Raw genomic sequence first — 22,427 nt, forward strand, 5'->3', positions numbered from 1 at the left:
TAGATGTCTTGATTTATAAATCAAATCATTTATAGATTTAAGATTAATAAAATGTTTGATGGAAAAGAATTTTAGATTTGACTTTCTAGTATTTGAAACTGAAACATAATTTAAAAATACATGTGCATTTGCCCTAGCCCATTTGGCTCAGTGTTGGTCTGATAGAGTGTTGGTCTGTGGACTGAAGGGTCCCAGGTTCAGTTTCGGTCAAGGGCACATGCCCAGGTTGCTGGCTTGATCCCTCATAGGGGTTGTGCAGGAGGCAGCCGATCAATGATTCTCTCTCATCATTGATGTTTCTATCTCTCCTTCTCCCTTCTCTGAAATCAATAAAAATATATTTTAAAAAAAGAAAAAAAATGCATACTTGTAAAAAAAAATAAGTACGATTGACCTTACTCCTTTCTGCTGTCAGGCACTATTCCACCACCCCTCCCTTTCCCAACCTTTTCATTTATATCTGAGGCTGTGATTGAAGGTTTATATGACTCCTGGTGTCAATAAAGATGGAGTTATACCATTACTCTGCTGCTCAAATAAAAAGTAGAATTGGCCCTGGCTGGTTTGGCTCAGTGGATAGAGTGTTGGCCTGCTGACTGAAGGGTCTCTCAGGTTTGATTCTGGTCCAAGGCACATGCCCGTGTTGTGGGCTCGATACCCAGTGTGGGGCATGCAGGAGGCAGCTGATCGATGATTCCCTCTTTTCATTGATGTTTCTATCTCTCTCTCCCTTTCCCTTCCTCTCTGAAATCAATAAAAATATATTTTAAAAAAAGTAGAATTGAATTTTGAAATATTTTAAAGAGTATTTAAGTAATTATGAAAACTTTATTTATGTAACTAAAAATAAAGATTAGAGAATTGATGTTATCTTTAGTTTCTTCCTAAGACCTGAGAGTTTTTATTTTCCAGAGTATACTTGTTAGTTTTTCTGTTGACTTTTAAGAAACTTTAAACAGATTTTTTAAAAATTGAGATATAATTGACATATAACATTGTATTAGTTTTAGTTGTATAAAATAATGATTTGATATATGTATATATTGTGAAATGATTACCAGAATAAGTTTAGTTATACAGGGTTACAACTTTTTGTGTGTGAGGATAAATTTTAAAGTCTACTTTCTTAGCAACTTTCAAATATAACTGTAGTATTATTAACTCTGCAGAATTTCTAATTCCCTTGATGTTAACTTAATTCTTATAAATGATTAAATTTACCACTGAAATAATTCAATATTAGTAATTATGTAACATAAATCTGAATAGTTTATGAAAATCTGCACTAATAAAAGAGAAATATGCAAATTGACCATACCTTCGCGATGCCCACCAGCCAATCAGGGGTGAGTATGCAAATTAACCCAACAAAGATGGCAGGTTAATTTGCATATGCAGGCGCGGAGTGAAGACTGAAGACTAAAGACGACTGAAGACTGAAGAGGCTTGGCTTCTTCACTGCAGTTGGAGCGGAGAAGCCTCGAGGTTTGGCTTCTCCGCTGCAGCTGGAGCAAAGGCTTGGGTCCCGGGTGCTGGAGGAAAACCGGTGCCGGCAGCCAGGGGAAGGAAGGCCTATTGCACGAATCTTGGTGCAATGGGCCTCTAGTAGTTTTATATTCTCTTCTCATTTTGTTAATCTATTTTTCTTATTAGCTCATTAATGAAATTGAAGAAATGGGTGGAATGGCTAAAGCCGTAGCAGAGGGAATACCGAAACTTCGAATTGAAGAATGTGCTGCCCGAAGACAAGCTAGAATTGATTCTGGTAAGATAAAGTAGAAATGTTCATATGTGAAATCCAGTATTTAAAATGAAATATTAATTTCTGTTTGAAGATAACATATATAGTCAATAAAACAAAAGTAACAGAAAAATGGAAATGTGGATAAAATGTTTCTCATCTAAATCTATCCATCTAGCTGTCTGTCTGTCTTTCTCTGTATTTTAGTATGTATGGATGCACATGGACAAGCATATGTACAAAGCATGCAAGTATGAATGGAGGCATGCCCATTGTGTCCATGTACATGTGTGTGGGTGGGTATCTTCAGCATTTGGAAGGTAACATGATAATTGGTCATTGGGCTCTGCATTGGAGTTCCATGTATTCATTCAATCAGTCAACACTTTTTAGTCTTCAGTCTTTGAGACGCTGTGCTGTGTCTTGGTGTACAACTGTAAATAGGACAGGCATGGTCTGTGCACCCACAGAGTTAACATTTTAGTAAGAGAGAGAAAATTAACAAGTAAACAAGTAAATAAAAAAGCAATTCTAGATAGTGGTAAATTCTATGAAGGAATTAAGGAGGGATATATAACCTGGGGTTGGGGTAGCAGGTTGTCTTTTGCTAGACTAATAATCTGGTAGCTTGAGGCAAAATATATTCTTTATCATGTTAAGGAAGTGTCTTTGTAATTCTAGTTTATCATTTATAGTTTTAAAAATATTTTTTGTTTTCATGTGATTGGCCATAAGAGAATTCAAGAAAATATTAGAAAACTTGTTGGGTGTTAATTCTCTACTTTATAAATCTTAGATGGTTGCTGCTATGACTGTTTTGATTTTGTAAAAGTGTTAAAAGATGGTTTGTCAGAAACTCTGGGAAAGCATATTGTTTGGGAGAATAATAAAAAATGGTCCTTTACAGAGTTTCTGATATGTACCAGTTTTTTCCTCCTCCCACCTTCATCCCAGATTGGATTTTGCTGATTTATATTTAAGTGTTTCACTAAGTGTTAAGAAGACTACTTAATAATATTGAACTTACAAGAGAAATACATGACTATTACTATTAGGCATTTATTTGTGAGTAGAATCTACATATTATTTTCCTCTGGGAAATAACAGGTTCTGAAGTAATTGTTGGAGTAAATAAGTACCAGCTGGAGAAAGAAGAACCTGTGGATGTTATGGCGATTGATAATACTTCAGTGCGCAACAAGCAGATTGAGAAACTTAAGAAGGTAATAGCTATCATGTTTTGAGTGCTTTCTGTGTTCTGGGCACTGGCTAAGCTCTTACACTATCCTGTTAATTCCTTACAACAACCTCATGAGGTGGATATTATTTCCCAATATTTTAAAGATAAGGAAAACTAAAGATAAGGGAAATTGAGAAACTTGGACAAATAATTGTATAGCCAAGACTCAAATCTAAGTATGTTGACTTAGTGCCAAAAACTCAGTGCTTTAAATCATGCTATCTGCCTCTGAGAAAATGATATGTCAGTATTAAAAACCACACCATAATAATATTTCCTATAATTTGCAGATTAGAATAAGGCATAGGTGATTATGTAACTCACAATAAAGTTGAGAATCAATATTGGAACCCAGGGCTTCTCACTGTAATTTATTTCCACTAGACCATGGATCCTGATACTATTATGAATCATTTATCTTTTGTTTTTGTATTTTTAAATAAAATATATTTGGTAGCGCTTTAGTAAGCTACACTTTATAATGAACTATATTTATTTTGATTGAAATGAAAGTACTGTCTTTCCTTCTTATTTCTACTTTCTCACTAAGATGATCTAAAGTATATGAAATACTACACTAGATTAAACATACTAATTTTCACTGTTGTAACCTATATATTTCTATTGTATGAAGCTACCTTGGTCTCTTAATCTCTGACTGTTGTATTTATGTCTAAGGCAGGAAACTTGAAATTCCTTAATGGCTTTTCCCTGTTCACTTTCCCTGTGATTGTTTAAGACAAGGGTGGGGAATGACTGGCCCTCAGGCTATATAAGACCCCAGAAATCATTTGCCAAGGCATTAGGGGTGAGTTATTAAATGTTTGACCAAACATAGCAGACCAATTTTTAAGTTGATAATTTTGTATGGCTCGCGAATCCTATATAATAAAAGCCTAATATGCTGAGTGTCTGGTCATCCGGTGACTGGTCTACTGTTCAACCAATTAAAGTGTAATCTATAATAATAAAAGTGTAATATGCTAATTAGACCAGACAGCCGAACGACCTTCCGGATGTCATTTGGACATCCTTCCGGACAAAGCCACCGCAATGAAGGCTGAGGCAGAGGTGGTTAGGGGCGATCAGGCAGGCAGGTGAGTGGTTGGGGGCGATCAGGCAGGCAGGCGAGTGGTTAGGAGTGATGAGGCAGGCAGGCAGGCGAGTGGTTAGGAGCTAGAGGTCCCAGATTGTGAGAGGGTCCAGGCCAGGCTGAGGGACAACCCCCCCTCCCCCGTGCACAAATTTTGTGCGCCGGGCCTCTAGTATGCTAATGATATGCTAAGGTCACTCAGCCGCTCGCTATGACATGCACTGACCACCAGGGGGCAGACAGTTGACTGGTCAACCAGTCGCTATGACGTGCACTGACCACCAGGGGGCAGACAGTCGACTGGTCAACCAGTCGCTATGACGTGCACTGACCACCATGGGGCAGTCGACCAGTTGCTATAACGTGCACTGACCACCAGGGGACAGACGCTCCGACTGGTAGGTTAGCTTGCTGCTGGGGTCCGACCGATTGGGACTGAGCAAGATGGGCTGGACACGCCCTGGAGCCGTCCCGCGGTCCCTCCCCGGCTGGCCAACCTCCCACGTCCTCCCTGGCCGGCCAGCCCTGATCAGGACTGGGCAAGACCGGGCCAGACATGCCCTGGAGCCCTCCTGCGGTCTCTCCCCGGCCTGATTGTGCACCAGTGATGTCCATCGGCCTGGCCTGTGCCCTCTCACAATCCGGGACCCCTTGGGGGATGTCAGAGAGCCGGTTTCAGCCCGATCCCATAGGCCACTCCCCTCGGGAGGGCGCCAGATGCAGGGCTCATGGCTGGTGAGCACTGTTGTGGCAGTGCAAGCCTCTGCCAATTGGGACTGATTGAGTGTGAGCCTGCAGCAGGCTCAGTGGGGCCGGGATGAGCGGGAGCGGCAGGTAGGAGCTGCAGGCAGTGTTGGACTGCGGGTTTTGGCCCGATCCTCGATCCTCGCAGGCCACCCAGAGGGGCCTCACCCGTGCACAAATTCGTGCACTGGGCCTCTAGTGATGTTATAACTATCCAAATGGTCCTTTGCAGGAAAAGGGTTCCCCATCCCTTGTTTAAGATATAACTCTCCCCACCTCTCGGTTCAAATGATCTGTAACAATCTAATAAACTTTGTCCAGGTAGATTGACTGCATAATGATAGAGTGTATGGTAGATGTTTAATGATATTTCCTCCTATTTAATCAGGAGATAGTGACTCCTCTCTTACATTTTGTCATTTTAAAAGGCCCTTTTAGTGTGTAGCATTTTATTTCCAGTGACCACAGAAGTCTCAATATTTATTATATTTGGGAAACCCCTTTTTTCTTCTGTTATACTTTAGGCTTTTATTAATTCTATACCCTCAAGCTTGAGGGGTTCCATTTATAATAAATGACAATAGACCTTATTTTGGGCAAGAGGGAGAAATTTAATAATGGAGTTCGTTTTTTCCTTGCCCTTAATATACATTTTCTGGCCCACCTCTGCTTATAGATACCATGGAATTTTATTTTATTTTATTTTATTTTATTTTATTTTTTTTTTTTTAATTTCTTTATTGATTAAGGTGTCACATATTTGTCCTCATCCCCCCATTCCCATCCCACCCCTCTCCCCACGCAAGCCCCAATCCCCTGTTGAGCTTAACCGTTGGATAGGCTTATATGCATGCATACAGGTCCGTTGGTTGAACTCTCCCCCTCCCCCCACCCTCCCCCTATCCTCCCCTATCCTCCCTCTGAGGCCCGATAGTCCGATCGATGCCTCCTTGCTTCTGGTTCTGTTCTTGTTCCTCAGTCTATGTTGTTCATCATTTCCCCTAGATGAGCGAGATCATATGTCACTAGATATATACTAATAAGAACTGAATGTGAGACGAGCAATAATAGTTATGCTGACAGGCAAATGAATCAATCTGTAGCGAGCTTCCCCCTGGACCAACAGTTCTCTTGAGACCCAATTTCGATGTCCAGTAGTTCCTTATGTGTACATGTTAGCACTGACCCCTCAGCTCTGGATGGTGGACAAATGGTGGTAATGGAGGTCCGACTCCCTCTGGTTTGGTCTCGGCCGAACCCAGGGGCACGGCGTCACCCGGACTAAGGGGCACGTGGCCTCACCCATACCCAAGGGGCGCGTGGTCTCACCCGGGCCTGGGACCCAGCCTCACCCGGATGGATCCAGGTGCGCACGGCCTCACCCGGACCCAGGATCTGGCTTCACCCGTACCCAGGGACGCTTGGCCTCTCCCAGACCCAGGGGCACGTGGCCTCACCCGGGCTTAGTTGCACAAGGCCTCACCTGGATCCAGGGACACATGGTCTCTCCCGGACCCAGGGACGCTTGGCCTCTCCCAGACCCAGGGCCACTTGGGCTCACCCGGGCCTAGGTGCACGAGGCCTCATCTGGATCCAGGGACACATGGTCTCACCCGGACCCAGGGACGCTTGGCCTCTCCCAGACCCAGGGGCACATGGCTTCACCCGGGCCTAGGTGCACGAGGCCTCACCCGGATCCAGGGACACATGATACCATGGAATTTTAGTGACATAGTGAGCAGTATAGTATTTTAGACTCTTTTACAAGTGATGAAAACCTGTAAAATGTTGGATTTTAAGTAACTTTTTTTAGACAGGTTGTTGACAGAGCACAGTATACCTAGGACTTGAAAGGAAAAGTTTTGACCATGCCTTTCATTGTCTTTCTTTATCTCAGTATTTCTCATGGTCTCTGTCTCTCTTTGTCTCCTTGGAATTTTTTAAAATACATTTTTTATTGTTGACATTATTGCAAATGTCCCCCATTTCCCCCTCTTTGCCTACCCTCCGCCCAGACCCCACTCTCCCCTCCCTCTGGCCCTCACCACACTGTTATCTGTGTCCATGGACTATGCAAATATGTTGTTTGGTTATTCTCTTCACCTTCTTTCATCCTGTCCACCCCACCTACCTCCCCTCTGACAGCTGTCAGTCTGTTTCATGTATCCAATGTCTCTGTTTCTCTTTTGGTTGTCAGTTTATTTTGTTCATTAGATTCCACATATAAGTGAGATCATATGGTGTTTGTCTTTCTCTGGCTTATTACTCTTAAATACAAAAGAAAAAACAGTATACATACATATTGATATATTGTTAATTAGTTAAGGAAACAAAATGTAACTAAAATATTATCTAAGTTGTAATCTGCTAATTTTTTTCTTCCTTGTCACTATTCATCTTTAGTGCCTTTGAAATTCCTCATATAAAAGAGCCACTTGTTTTCAGTGTCTTATAGAGCTTATCATACAGTCAGGGGAGACAGACAATACATAGTAAACAAATATTAAGATAATCATGGGATAATACTACAAAGTCACTAAAGTAGGCCAAACGGAATGGGGTGGCTGGGAAAGTAGTTTTGAAGATATTGAAGATATGAAGACTTATGAACTAGGACATAAATAATAAGAAATAGAAGATAAGGGGAAAAGCCTAGAAGCATGTACTATTTGGGATGGTCAGCACTGTTACGTATTACTTCCCTGCTTGTTTCTAATTTATCAGGGTTATACAGATTTTAGTCTTATTTAGGAAGTTCTTAAATGTTTATTGAATGAGTAAATGAATAAATTAAAGGAATATCAGACTTAGGATACATATTACTCTCTTTTCCCCTCTTCTTTTTTAAGGTTATGACTATGGAACAGTTTCTGTGTGATGTATAACAGGTTCTAATCTCCTAACCTCTGCTTTATTCTCTATTCACTTAAATCCTCCCTTTCCTTGACTTTTCCCATAAGATCAAGTCTAGCAGGGATCCTGCTGTGGCGGACCAGTGTCTTGCTGCGCTGACTGCGTGTGCCGCCAGTGGAGATGGGAATATTCTGGCTCTTGCAGTGGATGCTGCTCGCGCAAGGTGAGGGTATTACCTTTGGAGATTTCCAAACCGTAAAAATTGGCCAGTTAGCTTTTCAGAGTGTACTAAAATAAAAGGTTGATTCCATAAACCATGGGAGCCTAAAAGAAAATATTGGAGAACAAAATAAAGTTCATTCTTGTTTTTCTTAAACATCTGTGCATTTAAAACATTCATATATTTTGAATGCAGAGTATTAATATTTGTGTATTTCCCTGCGGCTCAGGACATTTGACATTGTAATGAATCCATTTGCAAGTTGAAGTTTAATGTACTTTCACATGTAGGGAGACATGAATACATTGGACAATAAGAAGACTTTCCCTTTGTCCAGAGGTGGACTATATGTCTGTCTTCCAGGGCTATTCACTATGTAGATATCTTCGAAAAGAGAGTCCAGAATAAGGGGCAATCAGTGCCTTGCCTCCTAGGACGTGGAAAAAAGCGAGTGACTCACAGAAACTTTTCTCCCAATGTATGATAATGTCACTAAATAAATTATTTTTGCTTTTATTATTTATTGCTGAAGATAATGAACTTTTAAAAAACATGTTTTAAGTGCTTAAGGGGTAGAGTAAATAGTGTGTGGGTTGTTTTTTATTTTATTTACTTCAGTTTTAATTTCTTAAAGTCCCTCTAATGGACTTCTAGTACTTTTAAATTAAAACTTAATCTTACCAAGGCCTGCAAGGCCGCGCTGAATATGACTCTTGCCTACCTCTCTGACCTTATCCTGATTCCTTCACTATGCTGTGTCCTCAATGTCCCCCTTTCTATTTTTAAAATACAAAGTTTTTCTACTTCTCAGAGCCTTTGTATGTAGTGTTTCCTTTTTCAAATACTCTTCTCCTTATCTTCTATTTCTTATTATTTATATCCTAGTTCAAAAGTCTTCATATCTTCAGTATCTTTAAAACTGCTTTCCCAGCCACCCCATTTCTTTTGCCCTACTTTAGTGTCTTTGTAGTACTTATTACCACATTATTATCTTAGTATTTGTTTACTATGTATTGTCCGTATCCCCTGACTGGATGATAAGCTCTATAAGAACAGGTACGTGTGTTTTTTTGTCTTATATATCAATGAATTTCTAGCACTTACCAGTGCTTGGCCCATATTAGGTACTTAGTGCATGTTGAATGAATTAATAAACAAATGGAATAAACAAATCTTTCATAAAAGATTGTCTTTTAATGAAAATATATTGCTCTTTGCACATTTATGTTGTGGTGAATTACTCAGTAACCTTTAGAGGCTTATCTATATATAGTTTTTAGGTCAGTCATTTTTTTGGTTGAAAATGTTGAAAAGAGTTTACTATATATAAAGGCATCTAAAATTACTTTTTCTTTTTTTAAATTTATCTTTATTGTTGTAAGTGTTACAGATGTTCTCCCCTATTTTTTCCCCATTGATCCCCTCCACCCGGTACCCGCCCCTCCCAGGCCTTCACCACACTATTGTCTGTGTCTGTGGACCCAGGGGCTATGCATATATGCATATAAATTCCCTGGTTAATCTCTCCCCACCCATCCCCCACCCCAGCCTTCCCTCTGAGATTCACCAGTCCATTACATGCTTCTATGTCTCTAAAATCACTCTTCATAAGTATCTGAGGAAGATACTTTCATGATGCAATAAAAAATTCTTACTTAGATTTTTGACAGCCTATTTTTTACTTAGGTAATAAAACATGTCTAATTATATTGATATTAAGGTAACTAAATATTTTTAAAATATACGTTTTATTGATATTTAGAGAGAGGAAGGGAGAGGAATAGAGAGATAGAAACAGAAACATCGATCTGCTGCCTCCTGCATGCCCCCCTAGTGGGGCACGAGCCTGCAACCTGGGCATGTGCCCTGACCTGACTGGGATTCGAACCATGACCTCCTGTTTCATGGGCCAGCACTCAACAACTGAGCCACATTGGCCAGTCAGTAACTAAATATTTTAATCTCATAAAATGATGTTAATAGAATATTAACTGTTAATATTTTAGATGTACAGTTGGAGAAATCACAGATGCCATGAAAAAGGTATTTGGTGAACACAAAGCTAATGATCGGATGGTGAGTGGAGCCTATCGCCAAGAATTTGGAGAAAGTAAAGAGATAACATATGCTATCACGAGGTAATATGTGAGATTTCTTATAGCAGCATATCTTCTTTTCAGTTAACACAGGCCCCATGAATCTACTGCAGGCTTAGTTTTTTCACATATCCCTTAGAAAAGATGTAAATTGTCTTTCCTGTTAGTCTGTAGTTTTACTAAAACAATATTCTGAACTTTCACCGTAGTCCCCGTTAGTAGTTTCTCATTTTAAACAGATGTTTATTTAACTAATGTGATATTGCTTCATATCCTCCAGGTACTTCAATTTCATTCTCCTTACTAAAGTACTAAAGTGCTTTCATATTTTCTCAAGTTTATTTACATTAATTGCTGGAAATAATTATAAAATCTTAATTTTCCTATTTGAAAGTACATATTTGGTTGCCATCTCTATGCATTAATTAAAATCAGTCTTCAGTGAACTGTCAGTAATAACTGTCAAACGTGATTTGGAAATATATATTAATATAAAAAGATCATGCTTCTCAAGTGTAAGAAGTAGCTTCCTGGTGATTAGTTTTCTCAAACTTTGTAATAGAAGTTCCCACTAAAATTTTTATGTGACTACCTATATACGAGATAAGTACCAAAACAGCCAAGGTGAAAGTCATCAAAATGGAATCCTTTTTCCTTTTGTCAGAAATAAATGTAGTGCTTTTTCATATGGTGTATACAGTTATTGATTTAATTAAGCGAGTATTTTGATTACATGTCACTGTAAGACATGCTGCAGTCAGCTTGGGGGAGTTCACACTTGTGAAGGGAGGTATATGGATAGTTCACTACAGCTAGTGAGTAGCATATGTATGTAAATAACTCTGAAAGGCACTTTTTAGTTTACATTTAAATATCTCTAATATTTAATATTCAGTAATCTGGAGGTGCTTAAGAAGGTGAAAAGATTTTCTCATCTTGGTTCACTGTGATGCTCTTAGGGATATGGGCTTACATGCTGTGTGCCATCTTTCAAACTTTCCTCTACGGGGGAGATGGTAAATATTCAGGCTTTAATGGAGTAAAATGTAAAACAGATGTTAAAAATATTTTAATAAATAGATTTTTAAATAAACTTGAAAGATTTGCTGCAAATAAATTGTAGGTTTTATATCCTACTTTTGGGCAACTAATATATAATTATTGTATTTTAAAATGTTGCTTAGGGTTCATAAATTCATGGAACGTGAAGGTCGCAGACCTCGTCTTCTTGTGGCAAAAATGGGACAAGATGGACATGACAGAGGAGCAAAAGTTATAGCTACAGGATTTGCTGATCTGGGCTTTGATGTGGACATTGGTCCTCTTTTTCAGGTACTGAAAATTGTTGGGGAGAATTTCAAAAAGTATATCATAAATCACATGTAGGAAAAAATCATAAAAACATAATAGACCATGATGATATTTTAAAGTTTTAAAAGAAGAACTTGAATTTAACAAATTTCCTAATTTATTTTTGAATGCATGTAATCTAATTAATTAGGACAGAAGTAGGAATGAAATATAACTCATGCTAATGTACTTGTTAATCAGACTTTGTAAAAATCATTGTCAGTTCTGAACTGTAACTTTTATTAGGCTTCTGAAGCTGTGAAGATTACTTTCAAGTATCTTATTGTGCTACTTATTAAGATGTGACTAATATTTTGTGGGAAAGATAGCCCACATTGGATTGGTGGAAAGTGTTTTTAAAGGGAAATCAAGCATCAGAGTAAGCTCAATTTAAAATTAGATTTTCTCTTTTTTACTCTCCAGTAGTATTTTATTTGATCACAGAATATTAGAATTAGCAGAAAAATAATTTGTTGCAAGTAAATGAAGCTGAAATTCTCTATAGGATGATGAGGCATTAATCATTCACTCATCCAAAAATCTTTGGTTGAGGAGTAAATTGTAATAACTTTTATATGAAAGGCTTTATCCATTACATATTTACTGATCATCTACCAGGTGTTAGCTTCTGAGTTCTATAAGATTCGATTTTATTTTGTCTTCAGGGAGGTTACAAGCTTCTAACAGAGATTTACTTACTACCAATCACAGCATAGTAATATCCATGTAATAAACTAGGGATGAGGAACTTGTCCAAGAATCCTAGGAAGTTGCATTTGAGCTGTGCCTTTCAGAAGCCTGAGAACAAAGCAGGCAAGAGCATGCTAAGAAGGGTTGGCTTGAGCAGAGGTGCAGAACTATGGAGCATGATGCCTCCAGGAGGTTCAGGAAAACTGGGATGGTGTGCAGATTGTGATGAATGGCCTTGTATGCCATTCTAAGGAGTTTGAACCTTATCCCAAATGTGTTTGGGTAGAGTGACACAATCAAATTTATACTTTAGAAAGGTCACTTTGTACTAAAGTCTCTTACTGAAATGGATTGAGAGGAGCTATGACTAGATAGATTGCAAGGTGTCCAGCTAAAACGTTTGGTAATCTGAGTAACAACAAAGGCCTTAACCAAGGCAGGATCAGGGTCTTCACAGAAACAAAGAGTCAGCTAGGGTTTTGAAGAAAATGTAATGAAGAGGCTATTTACAGATAGGTTGGCAGGCTTAAGAGAACCAGCTGTGGGACATTCAAATGAAGATGACCACATAAGTTGGATATACATGTCTGAAACAGCAGAGAGGCCTCAGTTATAGACAAGACTTTGTGACTTGTCACTACATAAATATTACTTAAAACCATGACATGGATGTCATTTTCCATAAAGAGTTTATATAGCAAGACGAGAAAACTTGAACATTAAAAGGAAATAGAAGAGAAGGAAACAGCAAAGGAATGAAAAGAAATGGGATAAATAGGGGGATAAAAACTAAGAGAAGAGTTTCAAGGAGAGGGAAGTACTGTTATTACAAATGCAGATACGTCAACTAAACTAAGATAGAGACTAAAAGAGTACTCATTGTATTTTTACAGTAAAGAAGTAAACCTTCCTTTAGAGGTCTAGCCTTTGTAGAATCTCCCATAAGAGTTTTCCCTTTTTGAATATTACTCAAGAGAGTCTAGGAGAAATTGTTACTATAAAGAGCCCAAATTTCTGGAGATATGTCCTTGAACTGTGTTGGTAGGTGAATTTATTAATGTGTTTAGTCTTATGCATTTAAGGTAGGTTTTATTAAGAATCTCAAGTATATTTAATTTTATTATTTTTTGAGAATTTTTATAAGTGTTTATTTGAACCAAACTGATGAAATATACCAGGAAGCAAGATTTTAAATGCTCCTCAAATATATTTTATAAATATATATATATATTTAGGTTGTTTTCATTCTTTAAGTTGAATATTTTTCTATTTTTAAAGTTATCTTCTACCATTTTACTTTAGTTTTTTGTTTTGTTTGTTTTAAAGTGATCAAATGTAATGCATTTCCAATATTTAGTAATTGGGAAATATTTCTTTCATAAAATAAAAGTAAATAAAAGCCTTTGGCACCTAAAAGAATTTTTCGAAGAACTGTAAGTTCATTCCCTCTTAAATACCATCTATAAAAATATAATTGGCCTTTTAGTACCATCAACTTTGTTAACAGAATACTGTGTCATTTAAATAAAAACTTATCTGTGGCTGAAGGTACAACCCTATAGTTTTTTGATGACTGATTTAATCAAAATTAGATGTGAGGTTTCAAAATTTTCAGCCTTTGATAATGCAAAATATAGTTTATATAAGCATAAAGTATGGAACTGAACTGTTTAGATGGAATTTTATCTTATAAATTGTGGTAGCATGGATGAAATGGATGATAAATCATGCTTAAATTAATTAAATTTTTCACCTTTAAGAAATCAATGGCAAAAGTATGCATAATTTTTAAAAGGTTTTAATTGTATGTATTAATATATTTAATTTTATGTGTTAATATATTGCATATTTAAAATTTGATCTACATGCTGCATGTCTTACCTAGAGATCTTCTTGAATGTAGCTCCATTACTGAGAGTATAGAATCTCTTGTTTCCACACTAAAATTATGAGCCTTAAAATCTTGCCAAACTTCGAAAATTCATAGATTTTAATAATTTTTTTGAACTTATAATTGTGCAGTGGTTTCTGAGGTGGCCTTATCCTTCTGAAATTTCTCAATTTACATTATATTCTCAATGAGAAACTCTTAGGCATTTTTATATGAATGACTTAAATACATGTAAATTATCAAAGCAGTGTCACAGACTCATTACAGAAAGTGGATATGATCTTGGGTAACCCAGTTAATAATGGAATATGGGAAATATCCTTTATAACTTTTATATTCTAAATTGGTTAAAAGTAGAGTTCTTACAACGTTATTCTGGTCCACATATTGCTGTTAATTCAGTGTCTCTGTGGGAGAACCATGTCCTGGAGTTTCCTCGCCTGCTATCTTGCTAACATCACTCTTTCCCATTCTGTTTTAAAATCTAAGATTCACTTTTAACATTGCATTTTATATTTGGCCTTTTACTTCTTCATATATACTATAACAAGTTGCCTTATACTGCACAACTACTCAATAAATGTTGATAATGAAGACAACAGATACATTCTTAAAAAATGATAATGAAGAGGAAATATGTTTTGGTATAGCTTAAATCTGATAAATTCTAGTGCTAGAAGCAAATACAGCACTGGTGTTATTGCAGCCATTGGATGAGTTGGTATTTATGATTTGAGAATGATGAAATAGGAAGTTATATTCACTTCAAGATTTTTAATGAGTAAAATCTTAGAATGTTGATTAAGTAGATAACACTTTTTGGAATAAATGAGATTTGTCCCTTTCCTTTCTAATTGTTTAGACTCCCCTTGAGGTGGCCCAGCAGGCTGTGGACGCAGACGTGCACGCTGTGGGTGTGAGCACACTTGCTGCTGGTCACAAAACCCTCGTTCCTGAGCTCATCAAACAGCTCAGCTCCCTTGGACGGCCAGATATTCTTGTCATGTGTGGAGGGGTGATACCACCACAGGTATTTTTCATCGCCTGTATTTTTCTAGTGCTATGATGGGAATCCTGAGTAAACAATGTATAGCTCTGCACACCTTTCCCGAAGATCAATGTGTGGTAGATTTTGAGCCAAATTATTTTCTGGTGATTTTACTAAGTTCTACAAAGTCCACAAGTGGGTAATGTTGTTTTCTCTTTAAGCTATATATAATCCATATGTATCATTTAACAATTTACAGAGCTTCTTTGAGAGAATTATCCCCTTGCAAACTAGTAACCGAAATAGAGATCTACTTTCTTTATATTCAATAAACAGTGATGAGAAGGAACAGGATAAGGTAATAAAAATCTCACAGCTGGAATAGAGAAGAATGGTAAACACACTGTGCATATAGCACCCAGAGATATAGTGAGCACTCCTCCCCTGGTAGTAAAGGGAGTCCTTAGCCAGTCGGCAGCGTTTGCTTATGTTGTTTTAGAGTAGCTACCTTGTCCCTTTCCCCCATGCTCCCATCCCTAAATGCTGCCCTACCTCAGAGCTGTAATAATTACATGGTCCAATAAAACCCCTTTTTTATTAAAGGTAATTTGATTGGGTAAAGTTTTCTTTGAGCCCAAAATAACATATTTCATATGTAAATGGAATCAGCCTGTTCTAAAAATTATTAGCCAAATGGAGTAGAGATGGATTCTTGAACAAAAATGTGGATCATCTTAGGAAAGGAGAAATGGACACTAGGTAACAATCAGTGATGTCAATTAATTTATTAATGGAGTGGGGGACTCCTTCCACATGTTACCTTTACCTATCAGTTAAAATAATTAGTAAAGATATAAATTGGGCCCTAACCGGTTTGTCTGAGTGGATAGAATATCGACCCATGGACTGAAGCGTCCCAGGTTCGATTCCGGACAAGGGCATGTACTTGGGTTGCAGGCTCGATCCCCGACCCTGGTCGAGGCACATGTGGGAGGTAACCAATTGATGTGTTGCTCTCACATTGATGTTTCTCTCTCTCTTTGTCTCTCCCCCTCCCTTCCACTCTCTAAAAATCAATGGAAAACTATCTTCAGGTGAGGATTAACAACAACAAAAATATAAATTGGGTCTATTTCCAATCCAATTTTTAATTATATCGAGTTCTCTCTCTCTCTCTCTCTCTTTTTTTTTTTTTTTACTGAGAATGGAAAAAAAAAATCAAGATAGAAGAACTGTATATGAGATTGCTCTAAGGAATGATTTATAGATGCTACAAAGCCCCCACCACTAGAGCAGGAATCTATCATTGAAATGGGAGCTTGTGTCCCAGTCTATAATTTTTTTTCTCCATTACAACTCAGAATATAAAATAGTGGCTTTAGATACAACCTACAAAATGAGAGAACACATATGTATGAGGTTATGAGATTGGTAATAACATGGTACTAGCAAACAAACTATATATATATAGGTATTTTATTCTGACTACCAACACAATACTTAAAGGTAATATAGTCAACACAAAATTGCTTTTGTTAACATACTTGCCTAATTTTTCATAGCTATAGCTTACTATTTGGGAATATAAAGGGCTTTTATTCTTTATTGCTATCTATCACTGGAATACTTCTATCTATATTGCAGTTTTAGAGACTAATATCTAAGCTCTTGGGCATGATATTAAAATTTAAGAACCAAAATAATTAGGCTGAATAAAATAATGGAATTGAAATACAAGCTGAAAAAACACACACAGGCTTGTTATATGAGTAAGCAGACATTTTCAAGGAATATATTTCACAAGTTGTATTAACTCTGGATATTTGAATCACTTGGAATATCTGTAGGTGTTTCTTGTACTTTTTTCCTCTGAGTTTAAAGACTAAGTATCATTTTCTGTAATGACACACTTGAAAGTGTTAATATGGGTATCTGTTATAATTATAGCAGTCAGTACCCATGCATTTTTAAATTATTATTTGTTTGTAGTAAATATATCAAATGTTATTACTTGATTGAAAGATGCATAGATTTTAAATTAGATAGCACTAATATATGTTGGTTAATTAAATAGATTTAGCAACTGCCATTGTGGAGCTTATAGTTTCTGCTGCCTGATTAAATAAATGTGGTTTGCCCTCACCAGTATGTGTAACTACCTTCAGGATCTTCTAACCCCTTTAACAACAGTGGCTTCCAAGTACTCTAGGCAAAATTAGCAGCCATCATGAAGCAGACAGTGTGATATGCCTGGCCCAGCTCAGTGGAAGACACTTTATAATAATAACTTTTTATTTAGAAATAATTTCAAACTAATAGGGTACAAAATGAAAATAGTACAAAGAACACTGGTATGCCCTTTACTCAGATTCACTTGTTTCTAACATTTTATCCTCTCATTAAAATACATTTACAAGGCTTATGTTAGGATTAGATAAGTCAAGGACCCTTTCTCCAGTGGCAACATTTCATAGTCCTCTCCTAGTTGAGTCCTCCATTCCAAATCCATAACTTGGATGTCAGAGCAAATGGTACATAGCATTGTTAGAAAATATAGAAGATAACCTAGCAATTTAACCATCCCCAATTTGGAGTAATTGTTATTACATGTTTTATCAAGTTTTCTTATGAACTTTTAAATCTATAGCATCTGCCCAAGAGTGATGGCATAGTTTCAGCACCTTTATGTGTCACGAACTGAGGATATAAAGATGCTTAGATGTGATCTTTGTCCTTAGAAGTTCATAGACTAGGAGTAAAGTTCAATGAGGTGGATTAAGTGCTATTGCAGGATTATAGTATTGCAAGAATATTATAAGGAAATAATAGAAACAGAAAAGAAATAGTTGGGGGATAATTAGCATGACCATATAATTTATCATTCAAATTTGATCACTTGATAATGAAAATGGGTGCTGCAATAACCAAAGAGTGATTTAAAAATGGCTTGAGTATCTGAATAGACATGCTTCCAAAGAAAACATACAGATGGCCAACAGGTATGTGAAAAGCTGCTCAACATCACTAATCATCAATGAAATGCAAATCAAAACCACAATGAGGTGTTACCTCACATCTGTTGGAATAGCTGTTATCACAAAGACAAAAATAACAAGTGCTGGCATGGATGTAGAGAAAAGGGAACTTTTGTACCCTGTTGGTGGGAATGTAAATTGGTACAGGCACTATAGAAAACAGTATGGAGGTTTTTCAAAATATTAAAAATAGAACTACCATATGTGCTAGTAATTCTACTTCTGGGCATTTATCTGAAGAAAAGGAAAACATGCACCTCCATGAAAATGTGGTCTGTATACACAATGGAATATTATTCAGCCACACAAAGAATGAAATGTTGCTATTTGTGAAAATACTAGAGGGTGTTATGCTCAGTGAAATAAGTCAGACAGAGAAAAACAATACCATGTGATTTCACTTACATGTGGAAGAACAGATTGATGATTGCCAGAGACAGAGGGTGGGTGAAAATGGGTGAAGGGAGTCACAAAGTACAAACTTTCATGGAGATGTAATGTATGGCATAGTGACAATAGTTAATAATACTGTATTGCATATTTGAAGGTTACTAAGAATAAATCTTAAAAAACAATTCTTACCCGAGGATATGTTTTTCATTGATTCTAGAGAGACAGAAAAGAAGAGGGGTAGAAGGAATGGGAGAGAGAAAGAGAAAGAAAGAAACATCAATTGGTTGCCTCCCATATGCAACCTAACTGGGGATCCAACTCAAAACCTCAGTATTTGCCTTGACTGGGAATCCAGTCCGAGACCCTTCGGTGCACAGGATGATGCTGTAATTAACTGAGCCATACCAGCCAGGGCAAGAGAATAAATCTTAAAAGTTCTCAACATACACACACACACACACACATAATTTTGTAACTCTGTGGTGATGGATGTTAGTTGGACATGTTGTGGTGATAACTTTGCAGTATATACAAATATCAAATCATTATGTTATGTACCTGAAACTAATATAATGTTATATGTCAGTTATACTTCAATGAAAAAAAGCTCACAAGAAAAGAAAAAGGTTTGTGCTGCAATAGCACAAACCAGAATGTCCTGAAATATATAATTGCCCTAGTGATTGAGGATCAGGGCTTTAAAGCATGCCCTAAACTTGATATTATTATAGCAATAAATATTCCAATATTGAAACAGCCTAAAGCCTGGAGGAGTATTTCTGTCCTGTGAATATTTTCACTCAAACTTTGACTTTGTTTAAAATAAACTAATGAACAACAGCAGGGTGTTTGGGAAATGGGCAGAATGTGTTTTGTTCTTTTAATGACTTAGAATATAAGGGTGTGCTAGTGGTTTTTAGCAGTCCCAATCAAGGAAGAATTTTCACCCCCAAATGCCAGTAGTGTATTAGTGGAGAAAGTTTGGGGCACTGGGGACAAAGAAAAAAGAAGGCAAGTATTGTTCTTTTGTTTCATTTGCTTGAAATTAAAAATATTATTGTTTCTATTAATTAAACAAATTCTTTCAACAGGATTATGAATTTCTGTATGAAGTTGGTGTTTCCAATGTATTTGGTCCTGGGACACGAATTCCAAAGGCTGCTGTTCAAGTGCTTGATGATATTGAGAAGTGTTTGGAAAAGAAGCAGCAATCTATGTAACATTCTCTTTCTGTTTTAGCTTTTTTCTAAAACATTCTTTCAATGATGATTAAAGAAGATATTTTCAATTTAATTCAACACCGTATATTTAATTCAACACGTAAGGGCCATGGTCTATACATCTAGAAAAGTCAGTGATAAAATTCAGCCCATGTCTGAACGCCTGAGAATGAAAGGAGACCATGATGTATATATGCTTTCCTGAAAGTTTTACATTAAAATACCTGACATAAGAATGTTGCCATGCTATAAGTGTGTATGTACAATTTCACTGAAAAAAATTATCCTAAAAAACTCTCAATAACACATGCTCACTGCTTTACCAGAAACTCTAGACAAAGGTGTTCTTTAAAAAAATCATGTTTTTTTTTTGGAAATATTACTTGTAAATCTATTTACTTTCTATTTTAAGAATTAAATTGTACCTTAAAAAATCTGACTAGTCCCATTTTCAATTTAGCATTATATTGACTTGAACATCTGAAAATAAAATCCATATGTGAGTAAAAAAATACATATATCTTGGAAAATATAGTGGGTGAGTATTTATGTAGGGAAATAGATTGTGGTTATGGTTCTCAGCCAAATTCTAATAGGATTACCTCAGTAAGAGTATTAAATCAGAAGGTTGTAAAGGGTGGGAAACGGCAGAATATTTCTGGTCTGACTACTTTCTTCCTGGGCACGAACATGTGACCTTGTTATTGCTGGACTTGGCTCAAGACCCGGGAGAGTGGATAGATATTTATGAATATTCCCTAACATGAAAGTGCTTTGGTTGTGAGTATGGCTTCCTCAGAATGGCAATGTGAGCTGAGAGTGTAGAAGGGCCATGGTCTATACATCTAGAAACGTCAGTGATAAAATTCAGCCCACATCTGAACGCCTGAGAATGAAAGGAGACCATGATGTAAATCCCAGTTAGGCGGGAAAAAGGGGAGAATCCCTCCGTCCTCTGCCTTTGTTCTATCCAGGCCCTTAGCAGATTGGATGACACCTGTCCACAGTGGGACTTGACTAAGCCCACTAATTCAATGTTAAGCTCATCCAGGAACAGCCTAATAGACACAACCAGAAAGAATATTTAATCTGGGCACCTCATGGCGTCTAGTTGACATGTAAAATTATCTATCACAGAGCCCCTGTACATTGCTGGTGGGAATGTACGGTAATGCTGCTACTGTGGGAAATGATATGATTTTTTTTTCTTTTTTTTTTTTTAATGAATCTTTATTGTTCAGATTACAATTGTTTCTCCTTTTCCCCCACATATCTCCCCACCACCCAGTTCCTACCCCCCCTCCTCCCTTACCTCCCCCCACCCGCTGTCCTTATACATAGGTGTATGATTTTTGTCCAGTCTCTTCCCATACTCCCCACACAGACACCCCTTTCCCCCTGAGAATTATCAATCCACTCCCATTCTATGCCTGATTCTATTAAGTTCACCAGTTTATTCTGTTCCTCAGATTTTTAATTCACTTGACTTTTAGATTCACTTGTTGATAGATATGTATTTGTTCATAATTTTTATCTTTCTTCTTCTTTTTCCTCTTTTTAAAGAATACCTTTCAGCATTTCATATAATGCTGGTTTGGTGGTGATGAACTCCTTTAGCTTTTTCTTATCTGTGAAGCTCTTTATCTGCCCTTCAATTCTGAATGATAACTTTGCTGGGTAGAGTAGTCTTGGTTGTAGGTTCCTGCTATTCATCACTTTGAATATTTCTTGCCACTCCCGTCTGGCCTGCATGGTTTCTGTTGAGAAATTAGCTAATAATCGTATGGGAGCTCCCTTGTAGGTAACTAACTGTTTTTCTCTTGCTGCTTGTAAGATTCTCTCTTTGTCTTTTGCTCTTGGCATTTTAATTATGATGTGTCTTGGTGTGGTCCTCTTTGGATTCCTTTTGTTTGGGGTTCTGTGCGCTTCCTGGACTTGTAAGTCTATTTCTTTCATCAGGTGGGGGAAGTTTTCGTTCATTATTTCTTCAAATAGGTTTTCAGCATCTTGCTCTCTCTCTTCTTCTGGTACCCCCATAATTCTGATGTTGGTTCGCTTGAAGTTGTCCCAGAGGCTTCTTACACGATCTTCAACTTTCTGAATTCTCTTCTCTTCATGCTTCTCTGGAAGAGTGTCCTTGGCCTCTTTGTATTCCAAATCTTTGAGTTGATTCTTGCAATCCTCTAGTCTGCTTTTGGGTCTCTGTATAATATTTTTTATCTCAGTCAGTGTATGTTTAATTTCTAGTTGGTCCTCATTGAATTTATCGGCCTTTTCCATGAAATTCTTGAAAAACCTTATAACCGTGGTTTTGAACTCTATGTCCAGTCGCTTGTTCTCCTCCATTTCTTTGGTTTGTGATCTGTTTCCTTGCCTTCTCATATTCTCTGCTTCCCTAAGTTGGTAGGGTAGTTTTGTGTACTAGGTGTCCTATTGGTTCAACGGGTCAGCCTCCCAGTTACTTGAGGTGGACACTCTTGGTGTACCCTTGTGTACTGTGTGTCCCCCAGCAGGAGCTACAGCAAGGGCTAGTTTTCTCCTCCTTTGCTTGGGCGGTTTTGGAGCAGTCTGACTGGAGCTGCAGTTGGTTAAGCTGCTCCAGAACAGGCCATTTATATGCAAAAGCCGCTGTGTGGAGCCGGGGCGGGTTTGTAGAATGTGCGGGGCGGGGCCTCAGGGCGGGGCCTCAGGGCTGGGTGGGGTCTCAGGGCATCACTAGGCTGGGGCGTGGCCAACGGCGATGGCTGCCGTCAGCTGTCTCTGCCTTTCCACGTTTCCAAGTCCCTGCGCCCCGCGCTCCAGCGCAGTAAACAATGATTGCTGGGCGCACCACTGCAAAAAAGTCACTCTCACTTTCTGACCCGATGGCCGAG

The 22,427-nt window shown here is 37.6% G+C and overlaps 1 protein-coding gene across 2 annotated transcripts in view; it reads left to right on the forward strand.

The window, feature by feature from the left end:
* Positions 1–19,639, forward strand: part of MMUT (methylmalonyl-CoA mutase) — a 41,191-nt gene extending 21,552 nt beyond the window's left edge. The window contains exons 7-13 of one of the 2 annotated variants that reach the window (XM_008153207.3): positions 1,654–1,765; positions 2,849–2,964; positions 7,779–7,894; positions 9,898–10,029; positions 11,172–11,319; positions 14,781–14,948; positions 19,426–19,639. In XM_008153207.3, coding sequence (XP_008151429.1) covers positions 1,654–1,765; positions 2,849–2,964; positions 7,779–7,894; positions 9,898–10,029; positions 11,172–11,319; positions 14,781–14,948; positions 19,426–19,554 — 921 coding nt within the window. In that variant the 3' untranslated portion in view covers positions 19,555–19,639. The remainder of the gene's footprint in view (positions 1–1,653; positions 1,766–2,848; positions 2,965–7,778; positions 7,895–9,897; positions 10,030–11,171; positions 11,320–14,780; positions 14,949–19,425) is intronic. The other variant, XM_054722106.1, reaches the window with a different exon arrangement.
* Positions 19,640–22,427: the final 2,788 nt, after the last annotated feature.

The sequence above is a fragment of the Eptesicus fuscus genome, chromosome 10, assembly GCF_027574615.1.
Source record: "Eptesicus fuscus isolate TK198812 chromosome 10, DD_ASM_mEF_20220401, whole genome shotgun sequence".
Lineage (NCBI taxonomy): Eukaryota > Metazoa > Chordata > Mammalia > Chiroptera > Vespertilionidae > Eptesicus > Eptesicus fuscus.